At 38.9% G+C, this 19,699-nt stretch overlaps 1 protein-coding gene across 4 annotated transcripts in view; it reads left to right on the forward strand.

Moving 5' to 3' along the window:
• myo9aa (myosin IXAa) overlaps positions 1–19,699 on the forward strand; it is a 109,869-nt gene that overhangs the window by 58,110 nt on the left and 32,060 nt on the right. For 2 of the 4 annotated variants that reach the window (XM_044133622.1, XM_044133641.1), the window contains 10 exons: positions 644–741; positions 844–970; positions 2,258–2,347; positions 5,441–5,557; positions 5,725–5,859; positions 12,073–12,194; positions 13,917–14,058; positions 14,175–14,370; positions 17,325–17,444; positions 19,263–19,313. In XM_044133622.1, the coding sequence (XP_043989557.1) occupies positions 644–741; positions 844–970; positions 2,258–2,347; positions 5,441–5,557; positions 5,725–5,859; positions 12,073–12,194; positions 13,917–14,058; positions 14,175–14,370; positions 17,325–17,444; positions 19,263–19,313 (1,198 nt within the window). The remainder of the gene's footprint in view (positions 1–643; positions 742–843; positions 971–2,257; positions 2,348–5,440; positions 5,558–5,724; positions 5,860–12,072; positions 12,195–13,916; positions 14,059–14,174; positions 14,371–17,324; positions 17,445–19,262; positions 19,314–19,699) is intronic. The other 2 variants (XM_044133631.1, XM_044133650.1) reach the window with 2 other exon arrangements.

Below are 19,699 nucleotides of genomic sequence, written 5' to 3' on the forward strand. Positions count from 1 at the left end.
TGCTAAGCATTTTACGTTAACAGTATTAGAATGGCAGATTCTTTTTTTTTCTTTCCATAATTGCAGTGTCTACATGATTTTAGCGTAAGTGCTGTACAGTGCTAATTTAGCATCGGCTACATACAATCATGACCTTAAATCTGCACCTTTTTCCACACGTTGCTGCTGTTGTCTAAAGACAAACGCCTCCTGTTTCTCCTTCCTGCTATTTTAGTTTGTCATACATCACTTAAACACAAACAATGCCATAAATCACGTCCCCGCTCATCAAATTCCACAGAAATTTGACGACTCGCCAAATTTCTGTGGAATCGTTTTAAGGAGGAAGCCAGGCCAGATTTTCAACTCCATGTGCACACAAGTCACTCTGCACATCAGGCGGGAGTGCTAGTTTGACCCAGAGAGTGCTAATCATAGCCTGCTCTGTCATGGGCCACTTATTTTGACTCCTTCAGGTAACCTGGCTCTTTCTGTCCAGTTACAAAGTAAACTCCAAAGATCTATTCCAAGCCTCTTTTTGCGATAAGTGTGATGACACTCTAAGGTCGAGTGGACGTCAGTGAGCTCACAGTAATTTGCCATTAGCCCTGATAGCTCCCCGTGGATGTAGAGGCTGATAACAGCCAGGCTCTGCTTCTTGTAGGACTGCTTCACCGTCGAAGGAGAGGACCTGAAGCATGACTTTGAGAGGCTCCAGCTGGCCATGGAGATGGTGGGCTTCCTCCCTGCCACGCGCAAACAGTGAGTGATGGAGGAAAACCGCCGTTCAGTGGGACTTTCCTTTCCTAACGCTTTCTTACCGGGGTTAAATTGTTTTCCGTTTGTCCACGGTGTGTGAAACAGGATCTTTTCTCTGCTGTCGGCCATCCTTCACCTGGGAAACATTCGCTACAAGAGGAAGACCTACAGGGATGACTCCATCGACATCTGTAACCCTGAGGTGCTGCCTGTTGTCTCGGAGCTGCTGGAGGTACGGCAGAGGAGTTTTACTCTACTTCTTACCTGAAACTACCTTTAAATCCTCACTGCTTTTGTTAAGGATTATCTGCTTTACTTTCTTGAACAGATCAGGATAGGTCTATACAAAATAAACTAGTTAAATGTTTTGCACAAAATCATTCTTAAATGATGAGATGTTAGTTTGGTCAGTTCTGCCTATTTTGAGCTCCTTTCAGAATTTAAAGTCCTCTTGTCACTTTAAATTCTACCTCCCACTCATCCTTTACATTCACACATGACAATGGCTGCAAACAGATGCACAATTGCACAACAGTACCTCTTTGTAAACCAGAGGTAGAGCTTCCTGCACATCCCAGTGTTTTCTGAATGGTAAGTCAAAGACAAAACACTTGCTGTTTCCAGCAGCCATTATACAGCTCTTACAGCAGTAAAGCCAGCTGACTAAATGGGCTTGATTTTCGATTGTATTGCTAGGTGATGGGCTCGGCTTTTCTGGGGTTGCTATGGTGGAGCAGTGCCACCATAGCAACCCCATAGTATCATTTGGAACATTTTTGAAATTGCTCATTTTCCAGACACCAAAAAACTTAAATTTACTGTCAAAAATGATTTGAGTTTTCTTTTTCTTTCTTTAAGCACTTGAGCTGTTTTTAGAAAAAAAATGAAATCCAAAATGTGCAAATAGTGAATTTTAAGTACACGTTCAAAGAAATGGGTGATGGTCAAACAAATTGATGTATTGGCAGACAAATGAATTAATTAGTAGGTCTAAATAAGAATGGATGTATTAATAATACACAAACTTATGGATTTAAAAACAGCTGAATGTATGTGCAGCTGGATTGATAAATGGATACAGGATGGCTAGAGTAATAAGCAGATTAACACTTAGAAAGTACCAATAAGTCACCCCCAATTTTCTTAATTTTGGGGGATTGGCGATTGGCCGTTACCTACATATGAAATAGATTTTATCTACCTACACAAAGATCTGAAAGTCAGCCACTCTCCACGTTTGCTCTGCCATGAGAGAGACGTGACTCTTAGACCTTCCCGCCAGGTCACGTCTGCATCTACATGGTTCTTTTCCTAACATCGCTCGGTGTTTTACTATGGGGATGGTTACCAAGTCACCCCACTGTTGGCAAGCTAGCGACTTTGTCACTATATTTAGCGACTTCTTGGACAAAAAAAAAATCTGCAAGTGAGGCTTTTCAAAGAAACCACAATCAGGGCAAACCTAATAGAAAGTGGCAGGAAAGTCACAATTTTGATCCATTGTCTGTGTTGCCACCAGGTCAAAGAGGAGATGCTGTTCGAAGCTCTGACAACAAGGAAGACGGTGACGGTGGGAGAGAAGCTGATTGTTCCCTACAAGTTGGCTGAGGTGAGATTACAGCTACTTTTCAGTTTCCCCAAACACCTAATAGATTTTGAATAAACGTCCTGGACATTTTTGTTTTAAGCTTAGCAGATTTCTGAGTCAGTATGAAAGTATTGGTCCTACGCTGTAGAGCTGAGATTGGTCATGCGCGAACTGAAGTCGTCAGAGGACGCTTGGAGGGAAGCTAGGTCTTCAAATCATCCCCTGAAGTGTCTTAGAAACCCTTCTTCCTGTTTATATCAACACTTGTTATTTTTAGACAGGTGAAATAATGGCCATCATTCTTTACTTCTTTATTTCTAATGGTTGTCGTCAGGCAGAAATCAGTTCCCTCGCAACTTTTGGGCTGAGAAAGTACAAAATGCTGAAGATATTAGATTCATTTCACGATACTTTCTGCAAAGTTAGTACAGTGTAACCCATATTTTGTGTCTGGTTTAACGAACAGAGACAAAGCTGCTCGCTCAGTTGTACGTCTGAGCCTCTTCTTGTTCTACTAAAGGGAGCTGGTCTGCCCTCTCATCGTAGCTGCGGGTCTTTTTGAATCTGACCCGGCCGTGTTTACAGAACAGGGTGCACCAGCACCGGATCTCCTCCTGCTGGCTTGCTCAGTCTGCAGCCACACACACACCCATATCATCATCACATCACAAAGTCTTTCAGCATGCTCAAGGAGAAGGGAATAGATACTTTTTGTTGAGATATACACTCTAAAAATAAACACACATCACAGTCTACAGATTAAAGGCATCAGAAAAGACAGATTCTAGCAACTATTTCAACTTTACTCTCAATATTTGCAACAATATAGACACAATTTTTCATCCTTACTGTGTCTCGGCATCCCAGAAATCCAATGTTGTGTTAAATATTCCCACCAAAGCTCGTAATGACGTGCTGGATACTTAGGAGTCGTTCTAAATTAACAAACAGTGACTGCTATGGGAGCTCACTGGGTGGTCTTTGTGTAAATATTGCTCCCACAGTCTCATTCCCTTTTGACTGCAATAATGCAAAACTAAACTTAAAAGACGTCAACTCGTACGTTCTCTCCATTTTGGTCTCGATCGTGAATGCTTTACATCATCCTTCCTTCCAGTAACGAAAAGCTCTCAGATCTCTAAAGCAGAAAGGTAATTTCCTTCCTGGCGTAGTGAAGACATATTTGGTGTGAGTGTGCTAAATAAACAGTCTGGTTAATTATTTCGAGGAAGGGAGGTTTTACTGTGAGGAAGCTGCTCTGCGGTTTGTACTCTGTGTTACAGGAAGGTCAAATCTTCCCAGAATATTTGATTGTGTGATTCATTTCATTGAATCACACTGTTTCAATAAAATAACAATGCAGCTGTTATCACAAATACAGAAGAATCATCAGAGTGTATTGCAGTGTTTGTGGGACTTTCTGCTGTGACACAATGCAGCATGGCAGAAAGTCTGCACTGTTCTCATCTGGGCCCAGTTCCCACTGTCGGTGCGTTTTCTCCTTTCTGCCTTTTATAGTTTTTACAATATATTATACATTGTCATGAATCCATATTGAGCAATTGGAGACATGACATGACTATGTTGAGGGGATTTATTGTCAGGTGAAAGTTCAAAAGCTTGATTTTTTTAAGGCAGAAATGTAACATTTAAAAAAAATAAAATAAAAAAAACTCTTCAAAGTCGTCTGAATTTTATATTTTACCCTGTCATATAAATCACTTTTATTCTCGATATTCTGATCCCATTTTTCAGTATATTTTATGACTGTTGAATTCAAAAGCTGCCACAAAGTCAGATACCGATTGCCGAGCTCTAATGTCTAACACAGATGTGTCTTGAAGTGAACTCCAGGGGTGACTCAGGGATGGCGTCTTAAATTTCGACTCCTTCGTTAAAACTCAAAAGCTGGGAGCCCCATTACAATTTGCTTCTCGATTTTTAAACTTAGCCTTGCAAAGAAAGGGTCACCAAGCATTTTAAAAGATTAACTACATGTATGTTTAAAGACAAAAAAAAGAAAGCAGAAACTTTTTATGCATCCCTCCCACCGCCAGAGAGGAAATTTGAACAGTGCCAGCAGTAAATCGAAATCTACAGGAACCTAAATTCTGCCATTGCATCGACAAATATGGGTTGATGCGAACAATAGATTCACTCTAAATCCCTTCAGATTTACTCTGCTGTTAGTGGATTTTTTTTTTCAGCCTGTGAATGGAGGTTATAAATACTGGATTAATAACCAAAATAATTCATATCTTCAGCAGATTTAGATTTTAAATCATTTAATTTTGACTTGGAAGAAGGAAATAAGATCAGAATCTCAAAAGATAATAACATAAGGCGAAAAGAGTTTCAGTTTGGGGAAGCAAAAATATTTTTGTTTGCTACACTAATTTAAAAATAGTCTGGGTGCCATTTTTGAAATCTAAATGTCAGAAAGTTTAGCTCGTTCTGCGTGAAGCAGGAAAAGGTGATTGTTATTATCGGAATAGAATAAAATCAAGTGTAGAGACACTAATAGGATCTGGTCTTTACCAGGTGACGAATGTGACGAGGAGTTTAGTGTTTAGTACTTTAAATGATGGACTGAAGGAAGTTTTAAGAAAAGCTTTGGATATTGCTCTATAAATTAACTTTGCTTTGTGTGCTTTACGACTTTGTTGTTGTTTTCCAGATAAAGCCTAAATAAATGCAGTTTCTGAAAAAAGTTGAAGGGAGATGCATATTTTTTGTGCTGTGTAATTAATGTTTCAGTATCCCAAACATTCTTAAAATATTAAATAGTTGGGCGTGCTGTGGTGGCGTAGGGGATAGCGCGACCCATATTTGGAGGCCTTGAGTCCTCGACGCGGCCGTCGTGGGTTCGATTCCCGGACCAGACGACATTTGCCGCATGTCTTCCACTATCTCCTTCCCCCTTTCCTGTCAGCCTACTGTCATATAAGGGACACTAGAGCCCACAAAAAGACCCCCTGGAGGGGAAAAAAAAATAAATAAATATATATATCAAGTAGTCTTTAAAAATGAGCACACCAATAATAGGTTAGATCGCTCTGTGCATTTATCAGCGGACTCTAGCTGAGTGTTGCACTGCGTTCCTCCTCCTCTTAGGCTGGTACGGTGCGAGACTCGATGGCCAAGTCTCTGTACAGTGCTCTGTTTGACTGGATTGTCTTCAGGATCAACCACGCTCTGCTGAATAATAAAGACCTGGAGGAGACCACCAAGGTAAAATGAAACGGAAGCCCTCGCGATTCAAAATTCTATTTATTTTCTTTTTTAAACAAAGAAAATTCACATTTTATAAAATTGGAACTTTTTGACCCAGATTTCAGCACATTCCAAATGGAAAACGTCCATTTTGGTCATTTCTTTCTCTTCTTCCTGTACTTCAGATCTTGTCCATCGGCGTTCTTGACATCTTCGGTTTCGAGGATTACGAGAACAACAGCTTCGAGCAGTTCTGCATCAACTTTGCCAACGAGCGTCTTCAACATTACTTCAACCAGCACATCTTTAAGCTAGAACAGGTAGGTTACGTTTTTTTATTTTTCTGTTTCCTTAATCAGAAGAAGGTGTTCCTACTAAATATGTAAATAGTTCAGAGGATCTGTTTACCTGTAGTAACAGGACCTGAAATGATTTACAGTTTCATTACACAACGATTATTTCAACAACATTCTAAAAGCAACTTGCTTGCACTGATGCCAGAAGGCATTTCTGTGAAACTCTTGCAACAGTAACACAATGGAGGTTCTTGCCATTGCATTGTGCAACCACGTAGTAAAGCTAAGACAATGTCCCCTCTGACTACCCAGCTGAAGATACAAGCCCTCCTAAGTGATCGGATTTACTTCAAAGGCCTTTTAAAGTCATGATTTAAGATTTGCCTACAGGTTTACATTGTGTTTACTTAGAATCAGCGGCCTGCCTGGACATGTTTGGTTCTCTGGGCCCCCTTTTAAATCCTGTCAGCAGATGCAGAATTACGCAGTTTAGTCAAACAACAAGCTGCTCCAGTTACTGCTGTATCTGTAAAACGTAGGGACTCGCAGAAATGAAAATGTGCGATGATATTGAGATTGCTGTCATGCCGAAAGCCAATATTTACATAAATTAACATTAACGTTGACATTTCTCTGCTTTAGTTAATCCTGCACTTCGTCATTATCATTGTCACACAGCCAACCAATTCAGATACACAGACAGCAACAATATTGAAATAAATAGTACTTTTTAATATCAGATCAGATCTGCGCATTTGACCCACCAAAAAGTTTGGGTTTTATTTTTTTATTGCAGATTGATTGGAAAAAAAAAAAAGAGCAAGAGTCTTTGTTTGTAGCGTTGTTCTCATCTTCAGGATGAGAAATATTGAGACTTTAAGATTTCTACTTCCTGTGTTTAGCAGAAATCTGTGTAAACTCTGCCAAATATACAAAGTATATATACATAATACATGTTTAGAGAAAATTCACATGATGATATTTTTGTTGTTTTTTTAAACTAAATTTTTATATATTTTTTTTATTTATTTATTTTTTTGTTGACACCCCTTCAGCATTCCTAATCTTTTACTCTTTATCTTGTTAAGTACACTTGATTCGACCTGATTAAACCCCATTTTGCCTCCACAAAATCCAACCTTTGTGGCATGGATGCAGTGAGGTGTCGGAAACATTACTCAGAGGTTCTGGTCCATATTAACATCAAGGCATTGCACACTTTCTGGAGGTTTGTCATCTATACAAACCCATGACGCAAATCTCATGTTCCACCACATCCCAAAATCTTCTTGATTAAGATCTGATATGACATTGGAGTACAGTGAGGTCATGGATGGGTTCACAAACCAGGTTTTGTATTATGTCTTTTGACATGGTGCATGAAACTGCTGGTGTAGACGATTGGTACCCTGTTAGCATGGTCAGCAACAACACTAAGATAAGTTTTAGTGCTTTATGATTCTCAGTTGGTACTAATGGTCAAAATTGTGCCATGAAAATATCCACCACCAATACCTGCACAATATGATGGATCCATACCTTCATTAAGTTCAACCCAATTCTGATTTTACCACATAAATGAGTACCATATAAATGGCAATGTTTTCTCAATCTGTTATTGTCCAGTGTTTGTGAGCTTGTGCCGACTGTATTGACTGTTCTGCCTCTGTGTTTCAAGGTTAACTAATGTGTTGCGTTTGCTAAAAGGGTATACTGCCTCCCTTGATTGTTATAAGTGGTTGATTGGCTGATCAAGCTGCCCATTTTCCTTTGGCATCAACAACACATTTTCATCAGTGTAGCTTTTCCTGGCTACATCAGTTTGCTCTCTCATTTTTTAACCATTCTCTGTAAGCCAGAGACATTTCTAAACTTCCCAGTAGATCAACAGGCACTGGCAGGATGTAGGCACACAAGCCATGTGTTTTCTAGCTGAAAGACTGTACCAGAGTAAGAAGTCAACACCCTATGACTCCCCACACAATGAGGTCAGAAGCAAAAGTCAGTTTGTGTCTTTTAAGCACTGGTAGGATCGGTTCTCTGCTTTGGCAAGTCCAGATGGATAAACAGTCATTGCTGGACAGAATACATCATTGTGCGTCACCAGTCCAGACATTACGGTTATGGTGCCACTCCAAGTACAGCCATCTTTTTCTTCTGGCAGACTGTGTGTGTGACTGGCATGATTAATGATGGAAAGTTTCCCATCTATGTCCTGATGGCACATACAGATATCACGGAACCAATGAGGGCATCTTCTCATTAGTGCCAACAATAACATCTGTTTACCCCACATGTAACTGCACAGCCTAACCACTTGGCCTCCTGTGAGCCTACGGTAGAACCTCTGTAAAAGTCCAACAAGGGCTGATAAAGCTGTAAAACACATTTATAAGTCATCCTCTATGTGCTGACTTTTATGTACTGTTTTGACTGACTGTCTGGCTCCAGTTATCATTTGACTCTTTGCTTTGGAGATGGCTTCGCTTTGCATGCCACAACTTTGATGCCCGCTCTAGACACACCAGCTTCCATATGGGTATGAAACGCTAAATCCAGATTTCAATATTCTCAGTGTAAATCATCCGAAATACAAACTCTTTTGGTGCCTCAGTTTGCTCAATATCGACAATTTATAGCTTGTGTTCTACGTGGATCAAATTGCCTCTGCTAATTGGAAATTATCATGAGGAAAACCATTTTATAATATAATCGTTTCTTGTTTGTTTGTTTGTTTTTGCTGCTGTACATCAAGATGTGTGAAAACTGCCTTTAAGAACGTTTTAAGATCTGATTTTAGAAAATTTAATTCCTAGCCCTAGCAATATATATATAAATAATATATATATATATATATATGTGTGATATATATATTAATATATTATTTTCAATTATTAAAAAAATTATAATGACTGGGTTAGAATAGAATATACTTTGTTGATTGCCAAGGGGAGTAGCTTGTTAAAGTGTTGACAAGCTACTCCATCCAATTTGTTAAATATTAATAAAAATCTAACCTCAAGCAATATAAATTCTTGAAAAATAAATACATAAAAGTATACATCAGCAATTCAATTCAGAAGAATTTGGTTCTGGGCTGCACCATTTGCTAAGTTAAAGTGCAAATGTTACAGCGCAGATTTTGACTTTTAGTGTAGTGTTTGCTCTACAGTTAATGTTATGCCAATGTAATACTATAGCAGTGACTCTGTATTTATTTCTTTGGCCTTAAACTTCAATGTAAAATTTTTTGATTTAGTATCGCAGCTGGTTTTGATACCAAATTGCATCTGCTTGTGACATAACGTCCGGTTATAATTGAATGAAAAAAACAGGCCAGCAGGGGGGAAAACAGACCTTCACAAGCCGGCGAGTGCAAAAGAGCTTTATTAGAGAGGAAAAATCAATGAGCTCCACTGAGTCAGTCTCTGGTAGTGATTCAGCCGAGATAAAACGTCCAAAAGCTGCTTTGCTTCATGTTTCCAATGAGGCCTGCTTCACACCCTCCTCTACAGTTACAGTGTTTCCATTCATCTGTCGACCTCTGAGTCACTCTGGTGCAGCTAAAAAAAACATATCCTTCAGAGCAGCGGCTCCCAACCTGAGAGCCCCCATTTCCTACACCATCAAAAATTTGAAGCCCCCACTACCAACGTAACAGTCGCGAGCATACTTTTTGAACACGCCTACACACACACGGACAAATTTGTGCTTGCGTGCACATGCACTCAAATGCCAGAATAAAAAGGTTGTAACTTGAGATCTTTTGTTGGTGGTATAACACCTTTTATTGAGACTTGTTCATCAAATTTTGGGATTTGAGAGCTTTTACAGACTTCTCTGAATTTTCCATCACGCCTTCTTTTATAAATATCCTTCTGGATATTATTTTGTTGCTCTAAATCATCTTGAAGATTGAGTTCATCACTACAGATGATTTTGTGAACGTCATTGCTCCCTTGAGAAACAGACTGTGTAACTTTGGTAAAATTAGGCTGAATTTCTTCCAAATTATATCTTTTGGCACCCTCCCTGTGACAAACCTTTGAGTTTGTAGTTATGTTGCATACATATGAAGTCTTACTGACATACATTGATGTCAAGATGGATGCATTGCTATACTCTAACTATTAAAGGACGTGGAAGAGTTAAAGTGGAAGATCACTTTCTAGTGAACAACCATAACCATAGGTGCAATGAAATGGTGTAGATCAATCTGTGACTGCGTTAGGATGGCCCAGTCAAAGTCCAGACCTAAATTAATTTCAGAATATTCAGCCAGACTAGAAAACCAATGTTCATAAATGCTAGCTATCCAGATTTGGTTATTTCGCAAAAAAAAAAAAAAAAAAAAAATCAAAACAAGTGTGCAAAACTGTTGTAGATTAATCTCTCCAAAACGTCAGATTACAACACGAAGTATCGAGTCAGAGGAGCTGAAGGTTTCACATTTACTTTATGTTGATGCTGGCCATCAATAGAGAAGCATAAATGCTGCGGTTGTTTCATTAAACACATTTAAGGCAGTAAAAAAAAAAAACCCTCAAAAATGTCTGTAGTAAAAATCTGAAACGTTCTAGCAAACACCTGTTCCTCATTCAGTATAACGGTGCATGGTTGAAAGTATATGAAGCAGATAATATTCGTTTTGTGAGTCAGAAGGGAGCTGACTCAACTTCTTTGGGTAATTACTCAGCGGTGGTTTGTGAAGGAGGAGGAGTGTATGGTCCAGGATATTGTACTCACTGTGCATGTCTTTAGATCTACTTTGTGAAATTAATAAAGTGCTATCTTTTAAGCCAGACATTCTTTTAAAATTGAAAAATTCAAAAATTTCTTGTTTGACTTATTTGTTTTTCATTTTATTCATTTATTTCCATGAAAAGCAGACAAAATACTGAGATATCGTTCCATTAACTACTTGATATCATTATGTTCATATTAAAACTCGTGGATCTAATTTCCACAGTTTTTTGTTGTTGTTTTTTTTTTTGCAGCACATTGAAGTTAAAGTTTTGTTGTTGCATATTTTTCCCCTGTGAACTTCACATTCCTGCACACAGACAGAATAAACAGTTCTATACACTCAATTAGTTTTTTTGTTTTTTTTCGCTTCCTGACTCCAGGGTAGGAACAAGGGAAGCAAGAGAAAAAAAATCCAGTCATTTTATTAAACCTCTCCTGGATTAAGGTCTTCCTTGGATAAATGTCTTTCCCAGGAAGACATGAAACTGGGGAAGACGTTGTTTCTTCGATTAAGAAAGCAGACAAAGCCTGCGAATGTTGCTTTAATTGGTAAATTATAAACTTGACGTGCAAATAACTGGTACTCTCATGAGGTAAATGAATATTCTCTGATAACTGAAGCATGAGGTAAGTTAAAGTACTTCACAGGAAAACAAAGTAGCAAAGAAAAGACACTTTAAAAACACCAAAACATGAAATAATCCAAATACACTTTAAAATCCACAAACGCATCAAATAAATAAAAGGAAACACTGAAATGCAGATTTAATCAAATAATGGCTCATTATTTGATCTTCTTTGCTTCTCTTACTAGATATACATATTGTACTAAAAGTTACTAGACCATCAAGAAGATTTTACATTCAGATAGCCAGATAATTTATCTTCTTGCTGTTTATTGAGATTACTTTTAAATAAGTTGTTAGATTTTATTTTTTTTTTACCCTAGAGAAGTATATAGATTTTATTACAGTAACCAAAACATGCATCAATGTTTGTCCCGTTTTAATAGAAAACTGTTTACTTTTCTTTTAAATTTTTAAGGTGGTTGTATGCTGATTTAGAGACTTTATTTGTTTGTTTTTTTAATTGAGGTCCATGCTGACACCTGTTTTTTGCCATATACTGTTTAGATGGGTGTTGACGTTTTACCTTTCTTATTAAAGCCAAAAACACAGAGTTGGAGGAATTTCTTTCCCATCCCATCAATATAAATTTGTATGTCATCAGCATACTGTATGCAGACACCTTAATATCACAGAACTCCACAATCTGAACAGAGATAATCATGTAGATGATGAATAAAAGTTGCCCAAGAGTGGAGCCCTGATGTGCCCCACATGTGTGCTCAGATTTACCGATATTAGAAAATAACCTAAAGTAGGATCTGGACCCAATCCCACCTAAACAACACACCTTATCAAACCACATGGCTAAAGGTCAGGCAGCGTTGACACTCGGCTTTCTTTTTGTCTTTATGTGACCCTGCAGGAGGAGTACAGAGCAGAGGGCATCAGCTGGAGGAACATCGATTACATCGACAATACGGGCTGCATCAGCCTGATCAGCAAGAAGCCCACAGCGCTGTTCCACCTGCTGGACGAAGAATGCAAGTGAGTCGTCTAGTATCACTGTTTCATTGCTTCAGAAACTCTCTCTCTCTTTTTTTTTTTTCTTTTGTTTCTCTGTGAAAAGGTTCATCCAGTGCGTTTGGCTGGGTGCAGCAAAACTGGCAGACATGCTGACACGACAGCAGAGTTTCTGGTTTCTTTCCAGCTGAGACCTCCGCTCTGTCTTCATGCTGAAACCATGAAACTCCCATCAGCTGTAAAACCTAAAACGCTGGCCCAGGATTTGTGTATCCTCGCACTGTTGCTTCTCGCCACGGTTTTCGTATTAAAATTAAATCAAGTGACGGTAAGACATCTTAAAGAGGCCGTTTGATTAAGCCAGAGGAAACCGCCATGAGGACGGTATGAACCAGAAGAAACATGAAGAAAAATCTAGATATGCACAGATAAGAGGAGGATTTATTCCTCCCTGTACCTCAGCCTGCCTGAAACTTTAAATCAACACTAATTTATCCGTGTGAACTTTCTGTCGCATCCCATCATATTAATGCTATGAATAAAAGGTTTCTGGACTGCGTCTTGATTTGATCATAACTCCTGTTTGCTGTTCAATTGATTTCATCATAGTAGGGGAAAAAAGTACATCTGATACTTTGAAGTTCACGGCTGTTTTGCGGCTAATTTAGGAACAATATTTCCTCCTTTAATTCGCCTTTCTTCTCCTTTTGGACACTGAAGCAGAGTTTTCCCACATGGAAGAGCTGGAAAGCACGGAGCCTTTCAGCTGTCTTGTTTTTGTAGCTCAGGTTTCACCCCGTTCCAGAACCCCTGGTGTCTCATTCTTCCTGTGAGCGCCTGATGTCTTTTTTTTTCTTTTTCTTCTTCTCATTCTTAATAGATTCACTGTCTCTTACTATTAATGGTACAGAAAGAAATCTGACCTGAAATCTGCCTTAAGGAAGATGCCTTCGGAAGATTTTATAACTCTTCGTGCTCAATCAAAAAATAGATCAATCTGTCGTTGTTTTATTATGTCTGTTTAAACGGCTTATTTTATGGGTTTTGCAAAACTTTCTTTTCATTTTTCTTCTCCAAAGAATTATTTATTTCCCTATTTAAAAAAACAAAACACCTCAAGCAGAAGGCAGATAGTTGACCTTAAATTAGTTTAAATATATGAGTCTTAATGGGCATCAGTACACAATGCCCAGCCAAGAACGACGCATAGTAAACTTTTCTGCTCCGTTCTGAGCTTAAATTCTCAGCTACTTGTCGTCGAGGTGATTTTATAAGGAGCAGCTTTTAAAACCAGTCTCTTCAAAACTCAAGGAAAACAAATAGTCAAGGTGAAGCCCAGCGTCTCAGAAGTAATGGAGAACATATGAGCAGAGCTCAACAATCATGGCTGGCCTCAGAACAGTGTCAGCTCGTGAAATTGCAGCTTCACGTCTTCCTGCGTTGGCGCTGAGCATCTTCTAACAGGCTGCAGATCAGATGACGTGTGCCACGATCGCCTTCATTTATTCTGGACTTCATAAATTCATCATGTTTGGAGCGGAGATCAAAAAACCGTCAAACGTTTTTGTTTCTTTTATAAGTGTGATTAATGACTCAGGATCCACGACGCAAGTGACGGCTTTAAACAAGTGCATCAGGGTACTGATTCTCTGGCGGATTTCTTATTTTTTTCTTCTTCTTCGGCAATTAAAAGCAGATGCAACATCTATTGTTCTTCAAAGCGCTCGCCTCTGTTCCTAATTCCAGCTTCCCTCAAGCCACCAATCAGACGCTGTTGGATAAGTTCAAGCGGCAGCATGAAGGGAACAGCTACATCGAGTTTCCTGCCGTCATGGAGCCCGCCTTCATCATCAGGCACTACGCTGGCAAGGTCAAGTACGGCGTTAAGGTCAGCAGGAGTTTTCACCGAGGTTCAAGAGCCATTGTCTTGCGTTAAGTAGAAGATATTTATATCCAGATAAAGGGACATGTTGTCATTCATATGTCTCCGTCACTACAACGCAGGATTTTAGGGAGAAGAACACGGATCACATGCGACCAGACATCGTAGCTCTGTTAAAGAGCAGCAAGAACGCGTTCATCTGCAGCCTGATCGGCATCGACCCGTCAGCCACTTTCCGCTGGGCGGTGCTCCGGGCGTACTTCAGGGCCCTGGTGGCTTTTAGAGAGGCCGGGAAGAGGCACACACACAAGAAGACTGGTGAGAGAGTGCATCCACAGCAACTTTTGTATCTCCTTTAAGACGTGTTAAATGTTGATGAGCAAGTAGAAAAAGTACGTTGATGTTTTTTGTGCTAATATGCAGAGAGAAAGACTATTTCCTAAAGCAAGGAGGCAGGCACTAGCATTTTGACCTTAAGCTAAAATGTTTTTGTATCAGATTAGTAACTTATTGAAAAGGTAAATAATTGTTTCAACTGCTGACAAAATGTAACACTGCAATTAAAAACATTTTATTTTTGAAGCAAAAATTTAAGATAAGTAATTATTGAAGTTAGTCATGGTTTTCAAGTGCAGGATGTTGTCCGACTCCTGCTGCTTTGCTCTTGATAGAATAAGACAAGAACACCAAGCTAATCCCAGCTGGGTAACCAGTCAGGCTAGCCTGCAGCCTGCAGCTGAACAGATATTCTGCTTGTAAAATTTAGTTTCTATTGACCATTTAATTGCGCAAATTGAAATTATAAAAATAAATTAGATTAATGGAAAGGAGGAGGTGTTTTTTTTCTTTTTTTACTGAATCAAAATTAGTGTATTTCACAGAACTGCAATATAAAATCTAATTTAGCTCCATGCGAGTCGTGATCAATAACCGGATGTAACTGCTGTCGGAAAAGATGACAGAAAGTGGAAGGAGGGCGATGGCACATCATGTTTTACATTTTTTACCACGTGAACAAACTTATTTCTTTGTTTTTATCATTCAATAAATGACCCACAATTGTAACATTAGTTTTTTTCAACATTTGTGGAATACCGTGAAAGTTTTGCACACATACATAATGGAAACGCAGCAATTAATGAGCGAACTTGTTTGTGTGCTAGCGTTTTCTCTACCAGGTAGTTACCAGTGCGTAGCAACACGTGTGGGAGGGACAGCACTGCATTGTGCTGCCCACACAACCGTGGAAAAACTGTGACTGTGGGTCTTTCTTTAGAGTCTCTTTAAAAAGACGATACAGGAACAGAATGAAATCTAAAAGTTGAAATTCGACGTTTTTAAAATGTTGCTGCATCTTTACATCAGAAACTGACTCAGAGAGTTCAGGTAAAATAAAATTTAATCACTAAATGCGAAGAGAAAATGATCTGCAGTTCAGTTTTCCTCACCACATTTTGTATCGATTGTCGTCATTCTGCAGTGTTGTTATTACTGCTTGTAGTTTTGTTCTGTATTTACAGTAGTTTAGCTCTTTGTCTCTCTCAGCTTCCTCTCTCTGTGAATGCATTTTTCTCTCTTTAGAGTTCACCCTTATAATGCCATAGACTTCAGTATCAGATTGTTACTGTAAGCATTGCTGCTCCCTCTCTAGCTCTTCCTTCACTTTCATTGTGGATGTTTGAATAGACTTTTAGAACCTGTAGAAATCCTTAAACTAACTCACCCAACGGTATCTGTTAACTGTAATCAGAAAAATCTCTGCAACAGCACAAAGATGCTCTTGACTAAATCCTAGTGAACGGATTTGCGTTCACTCACCACCATCTTGTCTAAAGAGACCGGATGTGCAGAACGGAAGAAAAACCTTAGCACATGATGCATGGAGGTACCGTATGGGGCGAGCATGTATAATCGTGGCCAAATGTTTTTGACAGTGACGCAAATGCTGTTTAGTGAGATGATTTCAAAGTGTTACTGTTAAACGCTAATGAGAAATTAAAACGCACCACAAGCTTCAAACGCATCAAATTAGAAAATGGATTTGTTTAGACAAGAGCTGATATGGACTCTGTTGGCATTCCTCTTTCAAATTTCTGCAGTTCGCTTTGGACATCGACCTGTTTGCCAAATTCTGTCTGATTGTAGGTTTTTTTATTTATATTTTTTTGCACTGTTGGTGGTTGGACTTGATCATAGTGTGTTTACTTCCATTTGTTTTAGAAATATCGATAGGTTTTCAATATGTTCAACATCTTTTTTGATAGTTTTTAAGAGTTTTGGTCTTTGAATGACTGCATTAAAAAAAAAGTCTTGCAAAGTGTTTTTTGTCTAGTTTCTAGTGAAAATAGAGTAAATTTTCAGCAAGATGTAGGAGCTTGTTTTAAGTCAACCGTCTTAATATTAATTTTAAAAAGTGCTAGTTCACTGGCAGAATGTTTTCATTAATAATGACATTTTTCCCATGTTACAAGTGAAATAATCTGCCAGTGGAACTAGTAAATTTTTTATGGATATTAAGCAATACTTGACTTAAAACAAGTTCCTATATTATCTTGAAATGCTAGTTATGAGCTAGTTTTGTCTTCCACTGGAAACCAGAACAAAAATACTTGGTAAGATTTTGTGTTTTTGCAGTGCACTTAGTTGTCACTTGTGCATTTAAAAAAAAATTGTTTTAAGTTTGTAAACGTTCCTAGAGGACACGTCAGTCCACTCTATTGATGGCAGTGTTTCTGGGTAGAAATATCCACTTCTGTTGATTAACAAAGGATTTTCCAAACAGAGAAAATATCTTTGCTTTATTCTCCATCATTTTAGTTTTGATGAATATTTCCCCCAGATCTTTATCTTGAACAGAGTGTGTGCGCATCCACTCGTGTTAAGCCGGTTCTGCACTGGTGGTAAGACGCATCCTTAAAAAGGAGGCAGAGCTCTTTGGAAACCTCAAGCTTCTTGACAATATCTAAACCTCTCACTGACTATTTTAAAACGGTGTAAATTGAAACTGCTAATGTTCGAAATAACATTTGCAACACTGCAAACAAAGAAAAAAAAACTTTGGCCACGATGTCACACAGAAACCCACAGAATCGAACCTCGTAGTGTTGTTTTGAAATGTTTACCGTCTTCTCTTCAGACGTCTTGTTCAAGTAGAAAACTGCATCTCCTGAAATCCTCCACTTCTACACTGTCTAATCTCTTCATTTCTCTCTCTCCCTTTCTCCCTCCTCTGCCCTTTCTTCTTTCTTTACTTTTTGTTTTGCTTCTCCAAGGGCATGATGACGCTGCTCCCTGTGCAGTATTGAAAAAAATGGATAGTTTTAGCTTTCTTCAGCACCCTGTGCATCAGAGAAGCTTAGAGATCCTGCAGAGATGCAAAGAGGAGAAGTACAGTAAGGCTGCCAAGACAACAATAACCCTTCCTAACTTTCATGTTAAGGGAACTGTAGGGATGAGAGCGACCAACATCCTCGGCTTCTACTGTAGCCACATTAAGACAAAAGACTTCGGTAACTGTTTCTTAAGAACATGTGCAGTGCCTTTTCACATTTTGCCACTTTACAACCAGCAGCTACAAAACATATTAATGAGATTTTATGTGATAGACCAACACAGAGCTGTGCATAATTGTGTGGCGGAGTGAAATGGGTAAGTTTTTGCTAACCTTTTGTATTCTATACTGCCTACTTTGCAAATCTTGATACTGTCATTTCTCCCATTCTTTTCGGAAAACCCGGACATCAGAACAAGACTTGTCTCAGAGATCCAATCAGTTTGAAGTCTAGATATGAATATTCTTTTATCTAAACCAGGGGTATCAATCTCATTTCTTTTTCCTCAAAGACCCAGTTGACATAAATCAGAGTAAAGAAAAAAACAACCAAACAACTTTAAACTGTTAAATATGACTAAATACTCTCTCTATTCAAGTGATACCTCTTAAAATGAAATGATATTGAACATCTTTTCGCACTGACGTAATCTTTTAGCATAAAAGACAAAAACTGCTTTGATTTTAGCAACTTGCAGGTTGGCTCCTTCAGACTAGCAGCAGCAACAATTAACAAACACCTGGCGCTGAGCTCATTATGCATTCTACTTCTCAATGAAATGCTGATTAAAAACGTTAAGGGGTTTATGGAGGAGTGATGCAATGACTTCCTGGAGGAGGCGGTTTAGAAAGAACAGTACTTTCTTAAAGAGACAGAGGCCCAATTTCAAGGCATCAATTTACAAAGTCAAATTTCTCTTAAGTCATATTTGATATATACAACATTATAACAACTGAAGGTACCATAATTACTTGATTGTGCTATAAAATTATTCTGTGTGGCTGGAAAACACATAATACTGCCCCTTTAAAGGTTCTGTTTATGTGGGCCACATCAACAGCTGTTGTGGGCCAGATTTGGCCCCTGACCCTTGAGTTTGACACATGTGATCTAAGCCATTTCATTGTTGCTCCTTCTGCATTCTTGGTGCTGGTGGCCTTGTTGTGGTAGGTTTGCAACACTGTCATTTTCAGATAGTGGATTAAACAGACACTGGATTTTGAAGGCAACTGGTTGCGCTGGATCTTTTTAAAATTTCTTTTCCACTTTGCAATTATCCAGTAATTATTTGTCTGTCACATAAAATCTCATTAAAACATAGTTAGGTTTGCTACTGTACTCTGATCAAATGTGGGGGGAAAATGAGAGTGAATATTTTCCAAGGCACTGTGCTGTGTTTTATTTTTGTTTTTGTTTTTTTCTTTATTGTGATTTTTGCAGCTACTATTATAGACTAGATGCTTGGTCTCTGATCCCTCCGTCTCCCTCCTGCATGTTGTTCAGTAGCATGCTTCAGCCATCCTGACACTCCTGTCACACGTTCATGAGTCCTGTAGTGGTGGGAATGCATGGTTGCAGTGCGCTGTCTGGGGCAGAAACTACTCTGGGTGGTGTCCTTCTCAGCGGTGTAGCTTACCTTACAGCCTGTTGGTATAGTCGCTACTTCACCTACACCTCACGTCAGATGTCACTAACAAATCCTGTGTCGGTGACGACGTTGGTGGCGGACGAAGTGACTAACTCGCTCATATGGTGGTGGACACACAGCCGACCTCATGGACGTCTCGGGCCTCCATAAACTCTTAGTTACACTCATGTTTTGTTTCTTTTTGTGTCTTTTTTTTTGTTTGTTTGTTTTGTTCTGTGCTACCTTTGCAGCTCCAGATGAGAGTGAGAAGGTTGTGCAAAGTGATGATGAAACAGAGAATGGTATTATGTTCAGTCCCAGTTTGCTGTCTGAGTAGGCTAACCCTTGTAGATCTCTGTGATTCTTCAGCACGACTTCAGAAGGAAATGCATCAGTTAGATCACTCTGCCACCACACTTAGATTTTAGCTTCTCTTGGGTAATTAAAATGCAATCCCAGTGTGTCCCTATTTGAAATGACTAATCGGATTAATAAGCAAGTGTAAAACCCAGACTAATTTTAAATAACTCTTGAGTATCATCTTCCATATCTCAGCACTAACAAGATTACATCACTGTTAACCTTTAATACCAAATCATCCCCATTAAGTTGTATGGCTCATAAAAAAGGCACAAAACTCTCACTGTAATAACCCCAGAGTGGTACATGGTGTCAGACGTGTGTTTTT

Source organism: Gambusia affinis, linkage group LG02 (assembly GCF_019740435.1).
Source record: "Gambusia affinis linkage group LG02, SWU_Gaff_1.0, whole genome shotgun sequence".
NCBI lineage: Eukaryota > Metazoa > Chordata > Actinopteri > Cyprinodontiformes > Poeciliidae > Gambusia > Gambusia affinis.